At 41.7% G+C, this 15,748-nt stretch overlaps 1 protein-coding gene across 1 annotated transcript in view; it reads left to right on the top strand.

The window, feature by feature from the left end:
- Positions 1 to 15,748, top strand: part of SCARA5 (scavenger receptor class A member 5) — a 1,132,578-nt gene that overhangs the window by 162,574 nt on the left and 954,256 nt on the right. Inside the window, exon 2 of the mRNA XM_078649946.1 lies at positions 12,233 to 12,358. Coding sequence (XP_078506072.1) covers positions 12,233 to 12,358 — 126 coding nt within the window. The remainder of the gene's footprint in view (positions 1 to 12,232; positions 12,359 to 15,748) is intronic.

The raw sequence follows: 15,748 nt of genomic DNA on the forward strand, positions 1-15,748 counted from the left end.
GCATAGGGCATGTAGTTTCTGGATTAGTGTTCTTAACTTCTGCCCTACCCTCTGCAGGGTCATTACCAAACATTTGCCTTCATCCCTCATAATCAGTGCTAAAGTGCTTGTGCTCACACCCTAAATGTTGGTATACCATATACGTATGCCCTGTAAATTAAATGATGCTAGTGGGCTGGCAGCACTCCTTGTTCCACCCACTTAAGTAGTCCCGGTTAACCTCTTGCATGCTCATGACAAGGTGAGCTCGTCATGAGGCACACTGGAGCTGTGCTCATGACAAGGTGAGCTCGTCATGTATAATGGGATTCAATAAATGTCAGCACAGGAGGGGAAAAGCCTTAGCAGCCAAGTGGTTAAAACATGTGCCAAGTCTGCCATTGCAGTTTTAAATGGCCAATTCGACTTGGCAATATAACCCTCTTGCCAAGCCTTAAACACCCCTTGTATTACATATGTCACCCCAAAGGTAGGTACTATGTAGCCTATAGGGCAGGGTGCATTGTAATTTAAAAGGTTGGATATGTACTTTTATGTTTTACATGTCCTGCAGTGAAAAAACCCTAAATTTGCCTTTCCCTACTGGGAGGCCTACCTGTCCCACAGGATAAGAGCAGGGTTCCCTTAATGACGTTCAATAAGTTCTAGCTTTTGATTGGGAGCAGAAAACATTTCATGTTTGGTGTCTAAGAAATTGTAATTAAAAATCCGCTTTAATTGTAAAGTTGGATTTTAAGTTGCAATTTTGAAAATGCCACTTTTAGAAAACTGCCATTTTCCTGCCATAACTATTTGGTTCCTGCAGCCTGCTCAAGGGTCACATTACTGGGTTTAAATGGCAGTTGAACTTTGTTTATTCCTCTCAGACAGGCACAATGGAGGAATGAAGTGTGCCTGGATGGGCCATCATTGGCAGGATGGGGCATAGGGGGGTTGTGCTGGGCACAGCCTAGACTTTGCCCTTCCTTCACACAAATGACTTGACACCAGTGCATTGTTCACGCAGCCAGCTTTTAACCAGGATAGGCATGACTCTTCAAGGACTTCAAAGGGAATTCTCTAGAAACTTCTCCTACTTCAAAGAAGGCACAAGGTATAAAGATAGGACCCAAACCCACTCTTCAGTTCACTTTCTGGACCTGCAGAAGGACTCTCCGAGGGCTGCTACTCTGCTGTGGCCTGCTGTGTACTTCAGAGAACTGCTTTGCTGTACCTGGAATGACTGATTTGCTGCCTGAAGCCTGCTTTGAACCCTCATAGTCCTGTTGCTTGAGCTCTTTACCACTGCTGAATCTAGGACTGCCAGAGTGACTCCAAGGGCTAGTTGGCCGTCCTTCTGATCTGAGCCTCAGGGACAGAAAAGAGAACCTTCTTGAAACTGCACTTGGAAGTGAGTACTAACCCCTCAAGTTGTGCCCCTCCAGTCCTAGGGCCTTGGTAATGGCGCTAAAGTTCCCAGCTTGCCAGAGACTCTTCCCTGTTGCAAAATCGTTCTCCTTCCATCTCCTCTGCACTCTTTCTTTGGTAGTCCTTTTTCCACCACCCTCCATCTTCAGTAGTCCTTCTCTCTGCTACCAAGCACCTGACTCTTCTTATAAGGGACTCTGGGAATCATCACAGATGACACCCCATGAACTGTACTTGTCCACACACCCCTAAGACATTTCAGTCTGTACGCCCGGTATTTACTATGGTTCTGCCTGCTCAGTTTCATTTAATTGATGAGTATAAAAATATCCATATTAAGTGTAATCACTACATCGTAATGGTATCAAACAAGGGTTTGAGATTATTGGCTCCCCGTTTATTCTATTGCTTCTAATGTCAATTCCGTTCTTTGGTTGTAAATATAGAGCTCTGATGCGCAGGCGTCCTGGCCCATGCAACATCAATTTTATTTGCCTCATTATTGGAATGATGACATTTTCTTAGCCATCCTGAATCACAATTTTTAACCCCTTCGGCGCTGCGCGAATTTTCCCGCTGTGAGGGAGAGTTAAGAAGTGGGCAGGATTCGGACACACCCACCGTGATGTCAGACGGCCAGGGGCCGTCCTGAGCACCTAAGAGGTTAAAATGCTGACACAAAATATTATTGTTTACCTCTAGTCTAAGTTCAGTGAATGTGAAGCAAGTAGAGCCCATCAGAAAATGTAGCTGGCATTACTAGAAATTACCTGCCCTTTGTCACGTTAGAAGCCTGTGGCTCATGTCCATAATTGTGTAGTGGACAATTAACAATGGTTAATTCCCAGAAGACAAGGTATTAACTGATGTTAACACAGCGAGAAGATGGAAATAATGCTCAAATAAATAATGATCTTTTTTTGACTATGATGTTATATTGTATGAGAACTTATTTAACGTATAAGGTACAAATAACACAAAGGAGTGAAATAACATGGATGATACGATGGCAAGATCTCTGGGAAAACAAATATATTTAGTGTGTTCATACTTATTTTTTTCTATTAACCAGTGGCCGGCGATGGAAGCTTCTTTACTGGTTGTGTCATAAATGCAACAAATGGTTGACCTTAGCGTGAACTTGACAGGTGGACTTGCCTGGTGTTACTTTGTTGACATTTTTGCAATTAATTGGCAAGTCCTTTCTATACACTTAGCTTAAAAGAACCCTATAGAAAACCTCACTCCTCAAACATAAGGACAGAAAGTAAACAAAAAGAACAGTTTTTAAAATGTTTGTTTCCTCTGCTCAGGGTGCCAACTTCCCACACCCTAAGGGGTTAACAAAAAGTGTAACTTTAAACGGCACCATTTCAAATCAAAACATAGAATAAAACGGCATTAAAATTCCAGCATGGATTTTATTTTCCGACCCTGCATGCATTTCAGATTACATTAGCATTCGTTCTCTTGCACGCTCAGGGTTCCCACATTTTCAGAGCACAGTGCGTGCCATTTGTTCATGTTTTAACATTCCGGAAGAGCCCAGGTATGAAACTTGAAAACTCATTTCTTCTGAATCTGGATAATTCTTCGGTGACATTGCAAGTTGCCATAATTTACTCTAATACATTAAGGTATAGTTTAGACAGTAGAACAACAATGGAGAGAGAAAGGGTATTTGCCAGTGAAGGCAGGAGAGGGACTCCCTATCCCCTTTAAAGTATCAGTAAACAACAATAAGGGAGTTACACCTAGAGGATATACCCAATACTCAGTGGAGGCGGGTTTGTGTGTTAACCACAATCCAAATGAAGGACTTCCTTTGTCCTTTAGAAGACCCCTCACTCACCAACCTAGTTGGTGACATGCTTCATCATCGGGGTCCCACCCGGATAGCCGAATGCCATCCAGGTGTGCTGCGACACCTGATTACAGTGGAGCGGGATTTAATTTTCATGTGTTATTAAAAATATTCAGTACTGCCCACTTACGTGATTTATTCTGGGGTGTAACGAATAATATTAAAAACAATAAGGCACCTGTTGCCCAATTAGGAAGGCTGTCGGTGAAAAAACTATAATACAGGGTGTGTGATTAAAAAGGTCTACATGTTTCTACCTATGTGTAAATTTAACAGGTTTTCGTCAGGACCATGGAGTACATAAGGGACGGTGTACGCACGCTAAGGCGCACCCTATCCTCGTATGTAACAAAAGGAGAGACTAAAAATGAATCTCCAAAGAGCTGTTTTCTTCTTTGATTTGTAGAAAAAGCTGGGAGCGTTACTACTCAATGCTCCATGAGCGAACTCGGGACTGGCACTTTCCTCGTTACGATTTGTAACAGGAAGGGAGGGCGCCGTTTGCACCTAACCATCTCCGCGAGTGCTCCGGAGACGGTTAGGTGCAAACGGCGCCCTCCCTTCCTGCTAGAGGTCACAGCCTCGACCTCTGACTACCCCCAAATGACGTCCATGGATAAGTAACCCAAAGAACGACTGTACTATCCCAGAGACACCCTAAACATGCCCCTTCCAAATACTTAATTATGTTGGGTCTCAAACTCAAATTGCAAATCTGTAACTTGTTACCAATTCACAATTTGAGGTTTATACATAAGAAAAGGTATTTTTGTGATCACAGATGGCCCAACTCTGCTGATTGGGACGTTTGCAACCACAAAAATGCTTTGTACATCTGGTCCATAGTTCCTAGAAACAGTAAAGCACCACTGCAACCAACAGTACATGATTTCAGTCCCACTGCAATGGAGCATAGCTCAGACACATTAAGCAAGAGATCTAAGTCAAAGTTTTTACCTTTGGTCTTAGTGTCTGAATTGGAGGTCAAAATATTCCAGCAGGTCAAGGTCCAAGGTTGTGCCCCGTTAAGGTACCTGGAATTCTCATGCATTGTCATCAAGCTCATGCTGAAGCCATTAGTAATGTGATAAATGCTCCAAGTGGGACAAACTTGGATTTCAGCTTCACCAAGGTAGTGTCACGGGTCAAAGGTTTGCCACCGTGCCCCAGTCTATAGTTTTACTTGGTAATTTTTTTGCAAGTCAAAATTCTCCAACAGGACGTTGTAGCCAGGCAGGGCTCTTCATGACCAGATATCCTCACTGCAAGGTCGTGCTGAAAACTTTTTCAGCATGGCAAATATTCAGGGCAGGACAAACCTGATTTTCTTACCTGCCTAGAGCGCAACCTTCTTGGGTAAGTCTCAATACCTTGTTCTGGCCCTCCAGGGGTAGAAAAAAGATTAAGACTGTTTCCAACTTCTGGTAAAGTTCTTTCTAGTCAGTTCTGCAGACCCCAGCTGTTCTGCGCAGGTTTCTAGGTACTAGCTTACCCTCCAGCCACTGCTTCAGCAGGGTTCAGTCCTCTGTGGTCAGCTGGACCCTCTTGGAGTCAGGAGCCATTCTCCTTATTGTGTCCCTGGAGCAGACACATTTCTGTCCTTGGGGGTCAGCAGAGTTCCAGTGTCTTCTTTTCTTCTAGGTGGGCATTCTTCTTCTAGTTCAGCCTTCACAGGTTAAGGAATTTTCAGAGGAGGCTGTGGTTAAGGTGCCAGATGGATTACTTTCCCACCTCAGCTATCAAACATCTAAATTCACAATTATCTCTGGTTTTGAAAATTAAGTAGGAAATAACTCTGAAGCATTTTTCTAGTTTTTTTCTAGTTTTAGATAGGAAATACACATTTTTATCTCATCTAAACCTGTTCTTGGAAACGTCTGGTAAAGATTACACAGTGAAATAGCTTCTGGATTTCATTTGACAATAAGACCAATTATCCTCAATATGTAGTGTGTGCATCACTCTGCCCTTTTGGCTTTTAAAGTTCACTTTAGGGATGACCTATGAATGTATGAAAAATAGTCTTCCCCAACATGCAAAAGCATGTTTTTCATTCTGAGTGCTATGGCAGTGGTCAAAGCACAATGGTGCTCCTTGAAGATGTAGTTTTGATAACGCTTTTTCTCCATGTTAATTTCCATAGGAAATTTTAGACATGGCTACAGCCCGAACTGCTGAATGGAATTACACCAAATTTGGCAGAAAGGTAGCACTTGGTCCAGAAAACACTCTTTCTGTTAAATGGTGTAAATCCGTTCAGTAGCTGCTGAGAAATTGAAAGAAATTCCCAGCTGTGTATATAGGGTCACAGTGGATCCATGACCCCTCCTGATCTTTTGCTGAGATCTAATTGGTTGTCAACACTTTAAACCTGGAAGTGTTGGCAGCCATCTTGTGATACGGTTGAACGAGTCACAAGAAAAATATTTAAAAAAAAGAAAAGGGGGCAGGATAGAAACACCATGACCCCCTGGGCCTCTTGGTAGAGTCCCATAGGGACCCCCCCAGGACTAGAAAAGCTTTTCTTAAAAAAAAACATTTTTGACAGAAAACCCCCCAAATAGTCTTCCTCGCTAAGGGGGGCCTTTGGGCAACTTTTTATAATTATACAGGGGTAGCCCGTGCAACAAGCCCTGTGCTCTGAGGACTGCCACCTTCCCAGGGCAAATTCATTATTTTATAATGATGCAAGAGGCCGTGTGGCCCCCCTCATCCCCGGGGACTGCCACCTCCCCGGGACTACACATATTAGTAATTAGGGAGCCAACGCAACCTCCCCTGCAGTCCTGGGGATTGCCACCTCCCCAGGGCACTAATTATATATATATATGCAGGGGGACTGTTGCGTGCCCAGGGGACCACCACCTCCCGGGGCAAATTTTAAGAAAGGAGGGGGGCGCGCGGCTCCCCTACTGGAACCCGAGATTACCCTGGGGACCCCCACCCCCAGGGCCGGCTCCAGCAATGTCCTGAGGTGCCCACACCCAGGACACTGCTGTTTACTATGACTTGGCAGAAGCACCGCTCCCACCAAGCCATAGCAATCACTCTGCTTTCAGCAAGCAATAGCAGGAAATGCTCTCGGTTGCTGAAGGCGGAGCATGTCTGTTTCCCTGCTCGCTGTCAAGCAAGCAGGGAAGCAGATATTGCTTTGAGATCCAGGGATCTGAATGTTAGCACCTCCCTGGGTGTCAAAGTAATGCCGGCTCCTACAGGCGGTGGAGAGCCACCTGGGACCGCAGGGGCCTTGAATGTGAGATAACTATAACTTGCACCCCCACAATGCACTGCTTATGACTTCACATATTACATCACTCATGACATGGTCATTGACGGATGTATGACATTACAACGCATGCTTTTACCACGCATGCTTTTACATCGCAACTTTTACAATGCATGCCTTTACAACGCATAGTGTTGAGGGGTTCTGGATAGTGAATAGTTTAATTTACTATTACAACTCCAGTCCCCGTGGATAGTAGGGAAGGTGTTGGATAGTAAATTAAATCTATTCCCTTTCCTATAGAGCCCCCCAGTGCAATGCGTTGTAATGGTTTGCGTTGTAAAAGTTGCGATGTAAAAGCATTGCGTGGTAAAAGTTGCGTTGTAAAGGATGTTTCCCTCTCCAAGGATCTTACATTATTTTTAAAAAGGCCAATGGGGGAAAACCAATTTTACTAACACCAGTTTAGGGACTGAGCGCACCCACAAACCGAGGCACTGATTAGCATGCCTGCACAAATAGGGTTTTTAAAAAAGGTGCAAATCTGGTGTGAACATGCAGTAAATGTGAATTTGTGTCATGTTGGTGTGCAAGGTCACAGCACATAGTGGTGGTGACAACCTAGTAGATTAAAGGAAGCAACTAATTAGAAAGAACAAAATATAAAGGTAGATTTTAAACATTGCATAATTTACCAATCTTCTGTCTGCCTGAAGAGAAGAATTATGGTTTCCCTTCTGCTCCACAGGCAGTAAAAAAAGAAACCACAAACACATTTGCTTATAAGAGCAATGTGTTGGCCTTCATGATAAATTGCATTAAGGTAAATACATTACCTCAACCCCTGGCAGTGCTCTGGAAAGCCTTTTCCACAGCAAGGAATCCTCTGTGCAGTGCCTGCCTACAGGTTCTTCCTGGGAGGCAAGCACCACACACAGGTTCCACTTCTGGGGATTTTGCTTTGAAGTACTGTTAGGGAACATATAGTGTAAATAACCTAATGCAATTACCATTCAGGTAATTACATTATCCGGCCTCTGATAACGCTGGATAACATTCTGTCTGCATTTCACATTTTTCTTTTTAAATATGTAGCACTCACTTGTGAAATCTGTGGAACTGGCTGTATCTGATCATAGTTTTGCATTTGATAACTATGGAATTGAAAAACAGAAGTATCAGGCAGGAGGTTATAACTTGAAACTACTGCAGAGAGGAATAGAGAGTTCAAGTAAGGCTACAGAGAGTGGTTGCCTGACACTATTAAGGGGCTTCTTTGCTGTCTCTTTTCTCTTACCATGCATCTTGCAATTTGATTCTTCACAATCCATGCCAATTCAAACCTCTGCTTCAATTTGGTACACCACCCACCGAGAGCACACAGACCGCTAGGATCATCCAAAAATGGCATTGAGGTCTAACATGCCCTCTCGGGCATGCCATCAACAGGGACACCTCTCTATGTTTTCTGTTTGCATGTCTGGCTGCATATATGTGTATGTGTGCATACATGTTCAGTATGGAGCTGATGAGATGGAGGTGCTAGGACAGCAACTACAAAGTTTCTGGACTATCCTCCCAGAGGGTAAGATACTCTGGTGCAAATGTACCCCATCAGTTAGCATGGAGCACTCCCCTCTTGAATATAATGTTCCATTCTTGTGAGATGGCACTAGAAACTCATCCTGCACCAGCAAACGGAAGCTATCTAAGTTTATAGATATGACTCCTAGACTTAGCAGCTGGACAAATCTAGAAAATGGACTATCTAATATCCTACAAAACAGCATTTTCCCTTCTGTCTCAATAATTTGAATTGTGACTTCCTCCAGATCATTAGCCACTCCTCGTCTGTTGGCTATAGGCAATGCCACATCCCTGACAACCTTGGACTAGGAATGGAAGCTAGTGTACTGATTGTACCTTTCTGCCCTTGACAGAGTGAAGCGCGTGTAGGCAATGGGTCTTACCCTTTTCTGTGGCAAAGCACTGTCCCTAGCTCCTTGAAGGTGTCGTCTACATAAGGTACTTAGGACTGGCCGGGGTCTATAATTGCTAAGGCAGGACTAGTGAATCAAATGTTTGTTAGAGGTATGCAAGCGTAAAGGTTGTTAGTTCACCTGTGTCATAATGGATCACGTTTTCAGTGAACTGCTGTTCGGTCGCTTTTTAGGGGACTCCACTTTGTCAGTAAGGGCTTTCTTGTCTTTGCAAAGAAGGGAATACTTTAGTGTCACTAGGACTACTTTAGCGAAGGAAAAAGGGAGACTGCTGACCACAAGTTGATACAGTACTATTTAGTGTGAGAACCATTTCGTTTTTAAAACTTACTCAATAGGGATTCAAACCAAAAGTATTAGAAGTTTAACCACACTTCATAATCAAATGTTTCTATAAATATATATTTACATAGACAACGTCTCAACATAAAATTGTTACTTTGACAGAATATGCAAACATTGATTGTGTATTAAACAAATTTGCTGCAAGAATATTTGTGGTGTCACAACTAGAAGGTGCACGACACGCCTCTCCATCTGTCTTTCGAAAGCGGACAAATATGACGTGATGGTGCTATGTGAAAAATAACAGTGCCTGTGATACAATACTGGCAACTATCATAACTTGATCAATAGTCCATTTCAATTGAGTAAAAAAAATGTTTTAAGTCAGTTTGTTAAAGGCATTTCAAGTCATGCAATGTTTGATGCGTCTTAGTGTCAGGATGCACTAACCTTGCGTTTGGAATCCGAAGGGTGAACTCTTTTGCCTCTCAACCCCTCCACCAGCCACCAGATACACAGGAATATGAGTGCCATGTGTAGAAACAAACAAAGAGAATAGAATAAGAGAGATAACAGACACTCTATATCTCTGCATGAGAAGCCTCGTTCCAGATAGCACCAACACTCAGCAAGGACCACTGTAAGCCCCTTATCTGTGAAAGAAAGTTTAGAATACTGCTTCCCTGTACTTGGAAAGCTCCAAGTGTCAAGCTTTACCTCTAGCCCTGTTTCCCAACACCTGCTCATAAGAACAGGGATCAGAATGTTTATGGATCTTTCTGACAACAAATTTAGTTTTTCTCCTAAGAGGTTCCTCAATATTAAAACTCTTCCTCCTAGATAATAAGCAATACATTCCAAACCTCTTCAATGGGACAATAAAGGATGGGCTCTTCTTTGGGACAGATTATGGAACCTTTGTTTGGATTTTACTGGTTATCGAACCCTTGTTTGAATTTTAACTTGCACTTAATTAGTCTTGAACTGAATTTATTGCAGCTGTTTGAATATATCAGTTTTTATTTAACCACATCACTGCTAGAGATTTTCCCCTGCTGTGCTGGACAGCAATAAAAATGGGTGTGGTCATGACGAGCTCAGCTCGTCATGAGCATGGAAGGGGTTAAAGAAAGCCACTAGAAAGCCTCAGTGGGACCATTTTCAAGGGGCATAGTGGTTGGCATGGTGGATCAGGAAGACCTGTGTTCACTGCTAATTTAAAAGTGGGTGCAGACTACAGACGTGTGATAGTTAACCGAGTTCAACCTGCTGAGTGGCAACGTGTGTCAATCCTACAGAAAAGTAGGCTGTAGCACAGTCTTCCCCTATGTGAGAAGTGTGCCTGCAATCAGGGACTGAGATTATTGTACACTCTATAGTCCATGGGACACATATGAGGTCCATTCGTCAACAGTCAGTCCCCAGAGCGCACATGCTATTCGGAACAATAGACTGAAGCTCATCAAAGTATTTCCCACCCCAAATTAGAGAGAACTTGGTGATGCCAGAAAGCCAAGTAATGCTGGATACCTCTCTTACTGTCTCATTTGCCAGGAGACTACACCTGGTTGGGCATGAGCCTGACAAAGTGCCCATATTGGAAGGTCAGTCACCTTAGATGGTACTCCCGCAGGTATCTAGTATTAAAGGTATCTAGGCTAAGATAAACCTTCTCCACAAACTGCTGAACCAGATAACCCCTCTCTGAGTTGCCTGTGAGTTCTGATTTACTGAGGAATCAATCAATCAAACAGCATTTGTAAAGTGCAAAACTATCACCCAAAGGGGTATCTGAGCGCTGAGTGTCTCTGTCGAAGAGCCAGGTTTTGAGTCTCTTTCTGAAGTCTGCCAGCAAGGGGGGCTGGTGCGAGCTGGAGAGGAAGGCCGTTCCAGGTCTTGGCAGTGATGTAGGAGAAGGAGCGGCCACTGATGCGGCTGTGATGGATGCAGGGGCTGTGTGTGAGGGCGAGTGAAGAAGTGTGCAGATGTCTGGAGGGTTGGTGGAAGTTCAGTCGATGGTTGATGTAGGCAGGGTCTAGGTTGTGGAGGGCTTTTTAGGAGTGTGTGAGGATCTTGAACGTGCCTCTCTTCTGGATAGAGAGCCAGTGGAGGTCTCTCAGAAGGAGTGCAATGTTGGTTCATTTGGGAATGTCCAGGGAAATGGTGCTACAGGAGAAATCTTCCACTTGTATTTACAGCCACATTCTGGTTAGTTGGAACAGCAACTTCATGCTACCACTTGCCCATCCTGCTGGAAAAGAAGCTAGGAAAGAAGCCTTAAACATTATTGTCAGAAATACAACCTCACATTAAGACATCCTGTTCATATAGAGGCCATCAACTAGACAGAATGATGGCTGCAGTTATTTTTCCAGCAAATGAAGATCACATTTACTGTAACTATATTTGGAAATTCCACTTATATTGGGATTGGTTAAAACAGACATTATGGTGCTTCATATGTCTTGAAGGATGCAGGGCTACATGGCTGCTTTCAGAGATGGATGGGCTTGACACGACCCGGCCACAGCTCCTTGGTCCCATTCTAGGCTCGGGTTCCTGGAGTGTTTGGCTGATTTGAATTTTTTTGTCAGAGTTGATTTTTATATTCAGTATGGAATGTAGACATGGGGCTCAGAAAATGTGGAGGTAGTCCTACAAATCACATCTGCATTTCGCATCATTGTGTGAAATTTGTGGTTGGCCAGTGGTTGACTTGTGTTGTCAACTTACATCCTCAGTTTGTTGTCCATTTGTCATAGAGTGGAGCTTCTCTGCAAAGATAGATAGCTAGTCATATTCGTGCCATGTTAAATTCAGTGCATGGAGTGTACCAGAAATGCTGGTTACAATGATACAAACAAAGCCTCCAAGATTCTCCCAGAAGATTTTGATGTGAGCTATCATTGGAAGTGTGATCTAATCTTCTGCTCAAAGGACGGGCCATACACTGGCTATTATTTTATTTTTTCCATGTTTTTCGTTTGTAGCACGCACATGCACCAGCTAGGTAACTTCCAAGCCCACATTCTGTATCTTCTCACCCAATGCCAAACCAAGTTATTGCAGCTGTTAAGATTGCACATAACACCAATTCAATATGATAGATATATGCTGAATGTTTTACAATAACTTTAAAGCTCTCAAATATTGTTTTTCTTACTAAGGTTATGTAATATAATTTAATTTCAAATGGCTAATTAATAAGGTTTTACTGTGAATTTCACGCTGCTGTTATTTATCTTACAAAATGTCAAAAAATATCTTATACTTGCTTAATACATGTGCATCAAAAGTGTGCATAGTGCTCAAGAAAAGAAAACTAATTTGAGAGATAATGGAATGAAAATCTTTTGCCTAAGAGGAATACTGACATCTAAAGTGTGGGATAGAGATTGACAGAAGTAACACTGTATATTATACTAATAATATTACTTCCATTACCTCTAGGTCCGGCTAGTCGAAGGAAAGCGAGCCGCTGTGGCCAGCTCGGTTCGCTAGCTGCTTTGAAATATGCTGTTGTTGGACTCTACTTGCTCGTCTTTCTAATCCTTGTTGGAGTCTTTATACTTGCAGGTAAGAAAAAGGATACATATTTCTAAGGTAGTAATTTTTCATTGGGGTCTTTACACTTTCAGGTTGGAAACATTATGCATATTTCTAAGGTGGTGACTTTTTATTGGGGTCTTTATACTTGCAGGTGAGAAAAAGGATGTATATTTCTAAGGTGTTGATTTTTAATTGGGGTCTTTATACTTTCAGATGATAAAAAAAATACAGATATTTGACCTTTTTTGCTCTGTGGGATTGCATATGCTTGGTGTGCTGCATTAAGGAGTTCCAGTTTAAGGACACCTTTCACATATGCAATTTGTCAATGAGAAATCTAAAGAAGGAGATCTGACCTGACTGTGGGCCACATATCTTATGTTGGGATTACTGCTGAGCGCTTAAGCATTACGTATCCAAGCTATGTTCAGAACTTTATAATTCTGACAAAGGACAGATGTTGATCATGCACTATGACAATAGGTAGTGGTGAATGCTACAAGTACTTATTTGGGAAAGGTCTCCAGATCAGGTCTCCTATAATAATATTTAGGTATCTGTGATTCATGCGGCTACAGTTAAAATGTTGACTGATAGGGTGGGGACCAGTTATGTCTGCACATAAGTGAGGAGCTGTGTGGGGGTTCTTTTATAAAAACCTGCTTATATTCTGTTCAGAGTAGTGTAATTTTCAGCCCATTTTTTAAAATTGCCATATGTTTGCTTCAGTGCATAGTTTTCCATTTGCTTGATCAGGCATCAGTCTTTAGGATGCAAACAATTATTGACCTTTCCCTGTATTATTTTTTAAACATTATTTTGATATTTAAATATTGTCGGAATCGCAAATTTATTGATCAGTTTTGGCAAGCGTTCTTTAACCGCATGCGCGCTAGCGGTTTTCCCGCTGCGCGCTTCGTTTTGCAAAAAGCCGCGTTACATGACGAGCTCAGCTCGTTATCAGCGCACGGCAGGTTACTCTCATGACGAGCTGATCTCGTCATCAGCCCCGAAGGGGTTAAAATGTTCATTCACCCATTTGCGACTGGCATAATTACTCTGTAGCAACACATTTGAGATTACATCCCTGCAGTTCTGATTTCTCTTTGAATATGTTGAATATGTTCTGTGTTCTTCATTTAAGTTTCTAGGATTCCTAATTAAACCATGGAAGATGGGATCTGATTTTGATTTGATTTTTATATTGTTGAGTTAGGTGTGTTGTGATCTAGATTCACCGGCCCTTTGACAAGTATGACTTGACAGCAGAGGTGTCTCTGTTACCTTATGGTACCAGTTCTTGAAAATACCATTAATATAGGCTTTGGCCCTCCCCAGAGGCATACTTTTCTCACTGCATACTATTGGCTGTTTAGTGTATCCGTCAAACACCAACAGAGCGCTTGTATTATGATGCATGAGACTCTGCATTACATCTCAAAAGAATACTGAATCATTGCATATTGGATTCTTTACCTCATAAATACATGTTCTTGTCACTATTCTAGTTTTTATAAATAATATATTAAAATTCATAATTTAAGGCAGACCTGTTGGATTTGACCACAAAATAGGTGGGGTCAAACCAGCTCTGATTCACACCGTTCTTGATCCTGTTTGTTGACTGCTGTTGGTTGCCTCAAGATGATGATGAATTCCTATATTTCCACTGCCTTTATTTAATTCGCCACATCCTCTTTCATTGTTGCAAACCAGGAAGACCTAATCTGTTACTAAGGGAATTTCTGTAGTTTCCCAACTTAAGTGTATGCCCAATGGTTATTTCTTTTGTCTCTAGAATATGTCCAGGTTTCAGAAAGATACAATAATTAGGTATCTATTAGTATCACTGGGCACAAGGATGTTCAGCTAGGAAATGTAGTGGGTGCCATTTGCTCAAGGTAATCTCATGACATTGTAGTTTTTTCCCCTTTGCGAGTACAATTGTGGTACAGAATAGGTACTTTATGAGAGTTCCATATAACTATATTGTCTTCACTAAGTCCTATTCAGACCCAGAGTTTGTCAATTTAGGACCTGAATCACATTGTTCTAAGAGTAGAATATCTCCTTCATTTCCAGCCCTAAAACAAATAGCAATGTCTATGGGTACTTACACCTTTGTCCAGACTTGGGTATGAGAGATGCATCCTTATACACAGAAAAAAGGCTTTGGAAATCTGGGCCTGAGCAAACATACCTACATTTCAGAAACATGGTAGTGTGTTACACCAGGAGAAAGAGGCAGGACTCAACTATTCACAGAATAAACTTTGTGAATTGGTCCATAGTCAATTGAAGTTTTGTGTCATGCTCAACGTGCTGGTTCCTTCTTCTGTAGAACAGCTACCTGATCTTGGAATACTTAGCACTTGGAATTCTATGCAGACCCACTACAACTAATCTGTAACCCCTCGAAAGGATTTATAATTCTCCCCCTATTATACATGAATAAAATCTCTGAAACTTCAAGGACTACAGTGCATTGATTTCTTAAGGTACCATTATTTTGTGGATCTGCAAACGGCCAGCAAAATAAAATAAAGTTTTTACTTATTATTTTGGAATACAAATATATGTTTTGAAGTACTCTTTAAATAAATGCAATAAACAATCAGCATTGTATTGAATATTTCTATCATGACATTCCCTGAAATATATGTCTTATATTTAGGATTTCTCGTTGTCCCAGTTTCTAGAAATTAACATTGACAATTCATTCAGTAAAAACCCATGTCTATGCACAGTAAACCAATGTATTGGTTATTGTGTCCTTTCAGTAAGGTATACATATGGAGTTATACATGGGTAACTGGGAATAGCAGAGATGGTTTTCACTAAAGGGTTCTAAGTGACATCAAATAGATAAATCAGAACCCAAAGGTGAACACACTTGCTATTGTTCAACAGTTAGTGATCAATTCCTTTAGGTTTTATATGGCCCCCCAATTTCCAAATGTACCTCTTGGGACTTTCTGAATCTGAAAATAAGGAAATATCCCCAAGTCATGTGAGTACTTTTATAAGCATTATATTACCTACATGTAATGTTAATCAGCTGTCATTGGTATTATAAATAGCTACGGCTGTATGGGCATTAAGAATGGTGAGTCTGGAGAGAATTCACAGCGCTGTCAGTCTATGCATGAACAATTGTAATAATACGTTACTTTTTATATAGCGCTTCATATCACTTGTCTATTCTTTCTATGAGCTGTAGATAACAGCTGTTACTATGACCCATTTTAATCCGCCTCTTACTACACAAAGAGACTGAGAAGTTTAACACTGCTGTATGACATGTCTATATATACAACATTTCACAAGTGTATGACAGTTGGAACCCTTGTGTCTCATGGATATAGAAAGATATTGGAAAAGGATACCTCACTCACATTTGTATGCCATTCATCATCA

Source organism: Lissotriton helveticus, chromosome 6, assembly GCF_964261635.1.
Source record: "Lissotriton helveticus chromosome 6, aLisHel1.1, whole genome shotgun sequence".
Classification (NCBI taxonomy): domain Eukaryota; kingdom Metazoa; phylum Chordata; class Amphibia; order Caudata; family Salamandridae; genus Lissotriton; species Lissotriton helveticus.